This window comes from Strix aluco, chromosome 4 (assembly GCF_031877795.1).
Source record: "Strix aluco isolate bStrAlu1 chromosome 4, bStrAlu1.hap1, whole genome shotgun sequence".
Classification (NCBI taxonomy): Eukaryota; Metazoa; Chordata; class Aves; order Strigiformes; family Strigidae; genus Strix; species Strix aluco.
This window is the reverse complement of record NC_133934.1, coordinates 50,494,633-50,505,438: the sequence shown is the minus strand read 5'-3', so window position 1 is coordinate 50,505,438 and position 10,806 is coordinate 50,494,633. Positions and strand designations below refer to the sequence as shown.

General features: G+C 62.8%; 2 protein-coding genes across 2 annotated transcripts; both read left to right on the top strand.

Moving 5' to 3' along the window:
- The first annotated feature begins 523 nt into the window (after positions 1-523).
- LOC141922138 (uncharacterized) lies at positions 524-7,964 on the top strand. Its single transcript, XM_074821272.1, has 17 exons — positions 524-564; positions 926-1,051; positions 1,259-2,006; positions 2,256-2,468; positions 2,662-3,243; positions 3,655-3,870; positions 4,062-4,300; positions 4,383-4,512; positions 4,845-5,023; positions 5,140-5,326; positions 5,683-5,901; positions 6,130-6,313; positions 6,603-6,804; positions 6,875-7,039; positions 7,329-7,529; positions 7,622-7,910; positions 7,954-7,964. The coding sequence occupies exons 3-17, from the start codon at positions 1,655-1,657 to the stop codon at positions 7,962-7,964; spliced, it is 3,369 nt and encodes a 1,122-aa protein (XP_074677373.1). The 5' UTR covers positions 524-564; positions 926-1,051; positions 1,259-1,654.
- LOC141922290 (uncharacterized) lies at positions 7,918-10,299 on the top strand. The gene is made up of 7 exons (XM_074821424.1): positions 7,918-8,165; positions 8,312-8,440; positions 8,626-8,733; positions 8,821-9,057; positions 9,189-9,576; positions 9,798-9,933; positions 10,226-10,299. Exons 1-7 carry the CDS (start codon positions 8,006-8,008, stop codon positions 10,280-10,282), a joined length of 1,215 nt encoding a protein of 404 aa, XP_074677525.1. The 5' UTR covers positions 7,918-8,005; the 3' UTR covers positions 10,283-10,299.
- The last annotated feature ends 507 nt before the right edge of the window (positions 10,300-10,806 follow it).

The following is a 10,806-nucleotide window of genomic DNA, read 5'->3' as shown; positions in this document are numbered from 1 at the left end:
GAGCTCACAGTGGTGTCCATGGAGGAGCCTGTGGGGCTGAGCCTGGACCACGTGGCTGGCAGGCTGTACTGGATCAGCGAGTACAAGGAGGTAGGGACGTGGGGCAGCAGGGCTCTGCCCCACCAGGTTCTGGGGGGTGATGAGGTGGGAGTGGGGAGGGTGGCCCTGGTTCCCCTGAGGCTATGGCCAAGGCATGGAAGGGAGCAGGGAGTGGTGCCCAGGTCTGGCACACATCCCTGGGCTGGGAGGGGAAAGGCACCACTGTGAGTCCTGTGGCTGCGGGACAGTGCCAGGGTGTGGGGGTGCCACATGGTCACCATGCCTTGCCTTGTCCCCAGTCCATCGAGACGCTGCGGGTGGATGGCAGTGGGCGCCACTCCTTTCCCTCTGTCCTGCGGAGCCACACGGAGCCCCTGGGCCTGGCTGTGTTTGAGAGCCGATTCTTCTGGACCGATGGCACAGAGCTGGTGTCGGCCACCCGGGCCTCCCCCCAGGAGCATGCAGTGCTGCTCCGTGCCCCCATCTCGGCTTTCACTGTGCTGCACGCACTGCAGCAGCCTCCCCGTGAGTACCCTGCTGGCTGGGCACCCACACTAGTGCAGGGCTGGCAGCACCCCCACCACTTCCCTGGGTGCCAGAGAGGCTGCGCTGGGTCCTGGAGCTCACTGGGTCCTGCCCGATGGCTCTCCTGCTCCCGCAGCGATGGCTTGTGGGGTTGTGACAGAGGGGACGTATGAATGCACAGGAAAGCTGCCAAGTCCCCTGGCTTCGGGTAGAGCTGAGCCCTCCTACCTCATGTGGTGCTGCTACCCTGCCTGGGGTAGCCAACCCATATCCAGCCGCAGGACAGCCTGTGGTTTTTGGGGATCAGGAGAGGCATGGGGGGTCATGGCTGCCTGAGGTCTTAATGTCCCCTTGCTCCCAGGGGACACTGCTGCATGTGCTCCAGGCCTCTGCAGTCACCTTTGCCTCCTGTCCCCTGTGCACCCCCGGGGCTACAAGTGTGCGTGTCCTGAGGGTCTCTTCCTCCTGCCCTCGGGGAAGTGTGCAGGTGAGCAGGGTCTGCAAGGCGGGCTTGACTGTCTGGGGCGGGATGCATCCCTGTGGGAGTCGCAGGGGGGCTCTAAGGGGCTGTGGCTTTGGTGGGATGAGGTTCCCAGCACACACCAGTGCTGTTAAATTTCTGCCTTAGTTCATGCTGGTGACCCTGTCCAGTGCCCCTGGGGCCACGCTCACACGATGCCCTTGTGCCCTGCAGAGTTGTCCATCGTGTATGCGTCGGGGAGGGCCATCTCCCTGGTGCAGGTGGGCCCTGGAGCACACAGCAAGCGGGTGCAGGAGTGGCAGGAGCCCCTCCACCTGCAAGATGTGGACTGGCAGAGGTCGGTCCTCTATGGGACAGATGACCATGGGACACTGCTGCGTGTTGTGGGGCACCCTGGCAGGAGAGAGGCCATTGCGACTGGGCTGCCAGGTGAGACCCTGTGGGGTGATGGAGTGCACGCTCCCCTTCCTGCTGCTCCCTGAGGCCTGAGGATGTCCTGGATGCAGAGCACAGCAGTTGCATGGTGCCCACGCTGGGGCCATGCTAAGGCACTGGGCAGCTGTGCCCTGGTTTTAGGGACAAGGGGGACCCAGGCAGAAGAGCAGGGTCATGGGACAGCCCTGTAACTGTTTGCCTGCCTACTCTTGCCAAGTCTGCTCTGCCCATGTGGACATCCGCTCGGGGGACCTGTACTGGCTCGCATGTAACCGGAGGGACATCGGGGTGATCCAGGCGTCTGACATGTCCCCGCGCATCCTGCACCGTGCTCACAGCAAAATCCAGCACCTCTTCTTGGACTGGCAGCGGGACGCTCTGTACTGGCTAGCCCGTGGGCAGCCCCTGCAGCAGCTGAGCCTGGCTGGGGGTGCTCCGTCGGATGCCTGGAACGAGACGTGGCCTGGAGACCTGCCTGCGGCCATGGATAGCAAAGCCTTCAGCCTGCTCTGGAGCTCAGGCCTGGGTGAGCCCTGGTGGTATCTGGAGCAGGGAGCAGAGGTGGTTGCTATAGGCAGGAGTGACCAGCCATGCCCTATGTGCAGCAGGTCCCTTGTCCGGGCAGTGGGGTGCTTGTGGGACAGACACTGTCCCATGGCTGAGCCCCTGGCCTGAGCCGTGAGGTCCCTGCCATAGCTGTGGGTTGTGGGGGCATGGGGTGGGCCACGGGGGGTGCCTGCAGGCCCCAGGGTCCTACCATCCCTCTGCCTCACAGGCCTGCGGGCACTGAGTCTGACCAAGCGGCAAGCAGTCACCCTGGCACCCAGCTGGTCCCATGGCCTTGTGGCTGCCTTCGAGCCGTACCTGGTGTCGACAAACGGGACGGCTCTGCTGCTGTGGGACCGGAGGACGCTGGCCCTTGTGCTGTCTCTGCCGGCAGCAGGTGTGCAGGGAGTAGTGGCCTTCGTGGGCTCGGAGCTGCAGGCTGGTAAGAGTGACTGTGGCTCTGTGCCTGGTGCTGGTGCTGTACCTGATGGAGCTGGGTGGCCCATGCTGCTTTGAGCTGGGGCGGGGTGCCTGGCTGCTAGTGGCCACCTGGGGTGCTCTTGGAGGTGCCTGGAGTGTGGGGAGGGCACAGCCCCAAATCCAGGCTCATGCTCCTGTGCTTGTGCCTCTGTCAGTGCCACCAAGCAAGGGGTCTGCCCTGCCACTCCCTCCACCTGTGACCACCCCTATGAGGCCAACCACAAGCGCCACTGCTGCTCGGCCTACCACCTCCACCACGAGACCTACGCCAAGCAAGACCACCACTGTGCTCACCACTACTCCTGTACCAACCAGCAAGGCTACCCCAACTCCAACCACCACCAGCCAGTCCACATCAACCAAGACCACCCCTGCGCCGACCACTGCCTGGACCACACCAGCCAAGACCACCACTGTGCGGCCAGCCACCACCAGCACCACCACCAGCACTACCACCACCACCACTCGGTCCTTGCCAACCAAGACCACTGCCTCACGGCCAACTACTACCACCCATCACCCAACCAGCCCTGCACGGGTAGTGCCACCTACCTCACCCCCTCCGTCCAGCTCTGCACACCCCTTGACCGCAGTCCCCCATCTGGCCTGTCCTCGCACCCATGTGCTCTGCCGTGACGGCACCGAGTGCGTGGCCCAGGAGTACATGTGTGATGGTGAGAAGGACTGTGCAGATGGCTCTGATGAGGACGGGTGTGCCCAGCTCTGCGACACCCCAGGTAGGAGCCATCCTTCAGTCCCCTGTGCAGTTGGGTTGCCCTGCGCCAGGGCTTCTGGCTGCTTCCTGGTGGAGTTGGTGAGATGGGGTCCTGGGGAGGTCTGAGTGTGTCCTGAGCTCTGATGCTTGTGATGTGGCATACTGGTTTCTTCTGAGCTTGGCATTGGGCTGAAGGTGCTGTCAGAAGGGGACAGGGCTGGCCCCACTGCTCGTGGGGACACCTACATGTGGCTGAGCTGAGACTGCCTCAGTCATCTTGCTCAGGACCTAGGCTGCCAGAGATGCAGTGACTAGGAGGGACCAAGCCCTGTTGCTGTAGTGTGGGGCCATTTTACATCACTGGGAGGCTAGCAGAGGGTCTGGGCACCCTGGCTGCCTACTGCAGGGTTATCAAGGCTCCTTGTGTCCCCAGGAGCCTTCCACTGCGTGAGTGGAGCGATGTGTGTTGGGGCTGGAGAGCTCTGCGATGGGGTGCCACAGTGCCCCGATGCCTCAGATGAGATGGACTGTTGGAGCCCCACTCAGGAGTGTGCCCTGCGCTGTGACACTGCCACCCGCTGCATCCCAGAGAGCTGGCTGTGTGACGGCCACGCTGACTGCCTGGACCACACTGATGAGCAGGGCTGTGGTGAGACCATGGGGCTGGGTGGGATGGGGGCTTCTTGGGGTTGCCAGCCCCACAAGTGGGTCCAGGAACAGGCACTGCCCAGGGTAACCTGCCGAGCGGCCAGAGAGGCTGTACCTTGCTCAGTGCCATGCCTGCGCTGGTGGGATGGGGATGGGGACAGTGCCCCTGCTCAGCCCTGGCCCTGCCAACAGCACCAAAGGAGTGTGGCCCAGCCGAGTTTCCCTGCCAGAGTGGGCAGTGCGTGGCCCTGGCCCTGCGCTGTGATGGCGACCACGACTGCTGGGATGGCTCGGATGAGGAGGGCTGCACCGTGCCCCGGCCACTGCAGTGCCGCACAGGCGAGGTGGAGTGTCCCCGCAGCGGGGAGTGTGTGCCGGAGGCCTGGCGCTGTGATGGCACCACTGACTGTGGGGACGGCACAGATGAGCAGGTGGGTGGGGCGGTGGGGACACAGCCTGTCCCCACTCGCTCCCGGGAGGGTTGGTGGCCCTGTTCACTCTCTGCTCTTGCAGGGCTGTCCCTGGGAAGAAGGGCTGTGTGGGGACCGGCAGTGGGGCTGCTCTCATGACCACAAGTGCATCCCTGAAATCTGGCACTGTGACGGAGAGAGTGACTGCACGGATGGCAGCGACGAGGCTGGCTGTGAGCAACACCCTGCTTTTACCTCCTCTGTGTCTTACCCAGGGGTGGTTGGTGGGTGCCCAGCACAGAGGGAGGTAGGGACGTGTCTGTGCTGAGGTGAAAGGATGTTTGCCTCTTCCCAGCATCTGTGGTGGCTCCAGGCCCTGGGTAGCTGTTGTCCCTGTAGGGCTGGTGGCCTTGGGATTAGGATAGCCTGAAGCCAGGCTACAGGCACAGCTCTGGATGCGGCTGTAGTGAGCCCTGGGCACCCTATGGGAGCAGCTGAATCTGACCCAGCTGAGCAAAATGAGCTGGTGGACAAGGTTCAGGGCAGCCTTTCCCTGTCCCTGTAGGCCCACCCACTCCTTGCCAGAGTCACGAGTACCCGTGTGGGCTGGGGGCCTGCCTGAATGCATCCTTGGTGTGCGACGGCCAGCAGGACTGCGTGGATGGCTCGGACGAGGGGGGGAACTGCTCTCTGCCATGCCAGCGGTCCTGCACTCATCTCTGTTACCCCTCACCCCAGGGCCCTGTGAGTGCCAGCAGCCCTGGTCCAGGGTCTTACTCCACCATGTTGCCCTGGTCCAGCTGCAGGAGGGAGCCCCATGTATCCCCAAGGGGGGACCCTGACAGCCTCTTTCCCCACAGCGGTGCTGGTGTGACCCAGGCTATCAACTGGCTGAGGACGGTCTGTCCTGCAGAGACATAAACGAGTGCACGGAGTGGGGTGAGGGAGCCTGCAGCCAGATGTGCCTCAATGCCCCGGGGTCCTACAGCTGTGGCTGTCTTCCCGGCTACCTGCTGGAGCCCGACGGTCATGTCTGCAAACTCACTGGTAAGCCCTGAGATGTCCAAGCAGTGCTGACGGTCCCTGGCACTCTAGGGTACACCAGGAGCTTGTGGGTACCTGTCCCTCTGTGCCTGCTGCCCATGGGGAGCCTTGTAGTCCCATGAATGGCTTCATCCCCACTGCCACGTGGCCTCCCAGGCCCTGCTCAGCTGTGAGCTGCTGCTTGCCAGCCCATGGCCAGTCAGAAAATCCATCTGTAGTAGCTGGGGAACATGCTGTGCAGTAGGACTGAGTTCTAGCAGGCTCCAGTGCCTGAAAGTGCCGTGTTCCCTGCCTGCGTGTGCTGGGGCCGTGGGGCCACCAGCGCTGAGCAGGGTCCGGGCGGCTCTGTGTTGCCTCAGGACCAGAGCCCGTGTTGCTGGTGGCTGTGCAGTCAGAGGTGTTGTCCTATGGCCTGCGGAGTGGGCGTGAGGAGGTGCTGCTGGCCACTGACAAGGATCGCGTTGTCTTCTCGCTTGACTATGACCTGATGGAGAGAAAAGTCTTCTGGATGGACCTGGCCACAGAGAGCATCCGCTGGCAGGACCTCAACTCGGGCAAGAAAGGCACACTGGTGAAAGGTGGGATGTGACAGCATGGGGTTAGCAGGGCTGGTCTCTCCATGGCTGTGCAATCTCCAGGTTGCAGCGGAGTGCCAGGCTGTGTCCCCTTGCGTGGAGAGGTGCTGGTGGGAGCAGGGTTGGGAGGAGCTGGAGCTCCTGGGCTGGAGTGGACCTGGGCTGGGAGCATTGTGCCAGAGGGCCACGCAGCTGTCACCCCACAGGTGCTGACTCTTGGGCACGTTGCAGGTGTGAGATCGGACTGTATAGCAGTGGACTGGCTTGGAAGGAATCTGTACTGGACAGATGGGGCAGCAGGGCAGGTGCTGGCCACTCGCCTGGGGGCTGCCTGGCGAGGGAAACCAGAGTACACTGTGGTGATGGATGGAGACCTGGACCGGCCCCACTCACTGGTGCTCCAGCCTCTGGCAGGGTAAGGCTGGGACAAGCGGACATGGAGACCTCCTTGCCATCCCTGCCCTGTCCCATTTTCCTCCACGGAGGCAGGCAATAGGCTGGGGAAGAGTTGGTATGGCCTCACCTGGGTGCTGCTGGGGCTGCGCGACTGGGGAAGAAGGAGCTCAGGCACCTGCCCCTGCCCTGGGTGGAGCTCTCGGTGCGTCCCTAGTGGGCTGTGAAGCTTTGCGCTGCTTCTCTGGACTGCCCTGGTACTGGGATGATGCTGTGGCAGGTCCGTGGGTCAGCACCTCTCTTCCTACCAGGCTGATGTACTGGTCAGAGGTGGGGAACCACCCACGGCTGATGGAGGCCACCATGGATGGGAGTCGGCGGCATGTGCTGCTGGCCCAGGGGCTGGGCTGGCTCACAGCACTGGCCCTCGACCTCCCCACTTGGAGGATCTTTTGGCTGGATGAGAAGCTGGGCAGCGTCGGTTCTGCACGTCTGGATGGCACCAGTGTGAAGGTGTGTGGTAGGGCTCTGGTGACAGGGCCCTGATGTGGGCTGGGGTGGGCGCTCATGGCCTCTCTGCCAGGTCCTGCAGCTGGGCTGGGTCCAGAGCCCCTTTGCGGCAGCTGTGTGCGAGGGGCAGCTCTACTGGTCGGAGAGGAAGGCATGGTCCGTGCAGCAGGTGGACAAGGCCAGTGGCAAGAACAGGACTGTGCTGCTCAAGAGACATGGGCAGCCCCATGGCCTCCAGGTACCTACCCGGGGGAGCCCCAAACCCTGCTGTGCCAGCTCTGCTGGGGCTCCCACCCTGCGTGGCCCTGAGTGTGGAGCCACTGGGACCTGTGACCCCATCCCGGTGGTCCTTGGGGAGCAGTCCCTGTGGTCACGTGTTTCTGGTTCTCTTGGAGCATCTCTGCCTCACCATCCTGCCCCCAGCTGGGCCATGTCCGGGCCTCGGGAGCGTGGTGTGGTGTCGGTCGTGCTCAGCTCTGCTGCTGGGCGCTGGTGGGGCTGAGAGGCTGAGCCTGCCCTTCCCACAGGTGATGCACCCGGCCCTGCGCCCCGTGGCCCTGAACCCGTGCGTGTCGCGTGGCTGCTCCCACTTGTGCCTGCTGAGCTCCCGGCAAGCTGGGCAGTGCAGGTGCCCCACCGGGCTGACGCTGGCTGCTGATGAGACCACCTGCCTGCCCCTCCACAATTCGGCCTTTGCCCTCCTGGTGTCACCAGCAGCTGTGGCGCAGGTACCATCCTCCGGAGCCGGCCCTGCGGGCTGCTTTCCTCCCTGCTATCCGAGGTGCAGGGTCCCTGTCCTAGTGCTGCCTCCTTCCTCCAGGTCTACCTGAAGGACCTGCCCACAACAGCTGGATCCCAAGGCCTTCCCCCGCACCGGGCCTTGCCCTTGGCCAAGGTGGGCCGCCTGACAGCCATCGACTATGCAGTGAAAGACAAGAGCCTGTACTTTGCAGAGGTGGGGGGCGACTCCATCGGGCTCCTGCGCCTGAAGGACTGGGGCCGACTGTCCTGGAAGCAGGCGGTAGCTGTGGAGGGCACGGTGACATCCCTGGCCTTGGACTGGCTGAGCGGGAACCTGTACTGGATCGGGGGACAGCCGCCCAACATCCGCGTGGCCGCTCCGGGGGGGCGGTGGGTTCTGGTGCTGCTCAGCGAGGGGCTGAGGGGTGCTGCCTGGCTGGCACTGTGCCCTCCTGCCTCCACCATGTGCTTTGTCACAGTGGCCAGCAGCCGTGGGCCCAGCAGCACGGTGGAGTGTGCGGCCATGGATGGCACTGGCCGCAGAGCGGTCTGGAGGAGAGCCCAGGCTCCCACTGGCCTCACCTTCGGGGGTGCTGGCACCCGGCTATACTGGGCAGACCGTGGTGAGTGTGGGCTGAGCCAGAGCACTGCTGGGGATAGCGGTGGTACAGGCACTCGGTCCACAGGACACAGCCTGACATGGCCCCAAGGGGCAGCCCGGAGCCTTCTGTGCCCCCACATCTGATGTCTCTGCATCTGTGCCCTGCAGAGAGAGGCACCATCAGCAGCATCGAGTTGGATGGATCCCGTTTCCGGGTGGTGCGGGAAGGGCTGCACGGCCTCTCGCTTTTCGCGGTCGGAGAAGGCTTTCTGCTCTGGAGCACGACATCAACTAATGGTGAGTCCATTGGCTGTGCTTTGTCTAGCTCCTCCTACTGCATCAGGACACAGGGGTCTCTGCCAGTCCCTGTGGGGTGCAGGCTGCTCCTCTCCGGGGTGAAGGGCAGGCTGGGGGACCCCACCTCCCATCCTGGGCACCTTTGCTGGAGGAGGTGGAGCAGTGCTGACCCCATGTGTCTCCAGGCTCCAGCAAGATCTGGCACAGTCGGCTGGAGCGGGCCGAGAGTTGGTGGTTCCCGATGGAGCAGGAGTTGGTAGCCATGAGGATTTACAGCCAGTTCTCACAGGAAGGTGGGTCTGGGGCTGCCCCAGCCTAGGGCATCTGTGGGGCTGAGCTGTGCCCTGTGGTGGCCATGCTAACCCATGCTGTTTTGGCAGGCACCAACGGCTGTGCGAAGAACAACGGGGGCTGTGCCCAGCTCTGCCTGCCCAACCCTGCAGGGCGGCTGTGCCGCTGCTCCCCTGGCTACCAGCTGGTGCGTGGGGTGGCATGCACAATGGCACTGCCCTGCCTGGCCCCGCTCCAGGCCTGCCCTGACCTCCAGAGCTGCATCTCTGGAGAGCAGGTCTGCGATGGGCGCCCTGACTGCATTGACGGTTCCGATGAATCTGACTGTGAGTGCCTGCCCACAGCCGGGCTGTGTGGGAGTCCTGACTGGGCACAGGGGGGTCCTGCCCAGTGTCCCCCAGTTTGGGAAGCGGGGGGTCTCACCTGGGTCTCTGCTGATCTATGTCCATCCCTCCAGGCCCCTCCGTGGAGTTGGGGACACAGGTCCCCACGGTGGCACCATCAGGAATGTCCCATGTGGAAGAACAGAAACCAGCCTTACCTACAGCAGCAGCACCTGGCCCCCGGGAACATGGACAGCCCTTCCTGGTATCCCCCAGCACCGAGGAGGTGCTGGGGGCCGTGCCGTGCAGCAGTGAGACATGTAACCTGCGTGGGGAATGTGCCATTGAGGCTGGGCGAGTGACGTGCCACTGTGCCCTGGGCTATCGTGGCAACTACTGCGAGGAGTCAGAGGTGCAGCCCGTTGCAGGACCTATTGCCCTGGGGGTGGCCGTGCTCCTGCTGCTCGCTGCTGCTGCTGTGGGGGCCCTGGCCTACATGCGGAGGCGGGACAGGCGGAGGAGGTGAGCTCTGGGACTGGGCTGGGCCAGGTACAACTGGGGATGGAGAGGGACAGGGTCTTCCTGCCCAGGGACACCATGGTGTCCTGGGGCACTCCTGGGCTATGTGGAAAGCTCTAGTCGCCCTGGCAGGCTATTGCTGGGGGTTGTGGCAGGACCTTGGGATCTGCCCCATCCCTAGAGGATGGCCATGACATCCTCAGTGTATTTTTTTCCCTCCTCAGGACCTCAAGCACTGCCTCCACCCGAGTGCTGACCTTGTACCACCGTGAAAGTGACCCTGAGGAAGAAGATGAGGAGGAGGAAGAGCTTCCCCCCAAGAATGATACCTTTGTGAATGAAGCTTACGATGGGAAAGAGGTAAGCAGCAACTGGAGCAGCCCTGGTAGGGACCTCCCTGGGGTTCCCCAAGGCCCCCCTGATACGCAGATTCCTCCCCAGGCCCAGCACTGGCATGCTGCCCACTCTTGAGTCAAGCTCTGTTCTCCTGCTGAGGGGGGAGAGGGGCAAGACCTGGGGGTGCCTGGACTCTGGCTGGTACAGGAGCTGTCCCGCTCTGCCAGTGACTGGATCCCCTGTGCCAAGGTGTGGGGTGGTCCCAGGGAGGCTGGCTCAGGCTCATCCCTGATGCACCCATCTGTGATCTCTGCAGGAGCTGCCAGACTCGCTGAGGAAAGGACCATCTCGCCCTGACACTGTACTTTCATAAAGGAACGTTGTGCAGCATCTCTGGTGCCATTGCAGTTTGTGTGTGGGCCGGGGAAGGGAGATTGGTTTGCTCTTCCTAGATCTCTGAGCTTTAGGGAACTTACAGCCCAGAGCAAAAACCTTTGGGAGGTTTTTTAACGCATTCTCCGAGCCACCTGAATCTGATTCCCCACTACAGGGTGCATCCTATACCATCCCTTAACCACACTTAGGGCATCTTGATCCACTGTCCCTCTGCAGCAAGGCTTAGATTGATGACCAGGGTGCTTCAGGTTCACCTGGGGTAGAAGTCTGGCCGAATAGCTGGCTCGGCTCTTGCCCTTTTAGGCAGGGTGTGAAGCAGGGTTTTATAGTTCGGTTCTGACCTCCTGAGTGTCCTTTACAAACCAGTGAGACCAGTTTTACTGCCTCCCACCAAGCTAATGCTGAAAGGGGAAATATATGCGCTTTTTTCCCTTGTGATATTTTTTTTTTACCTGAAGTGGCTGTGCTCAAGGAAGGATAAACCTCTTCCAGAGCCAGTTT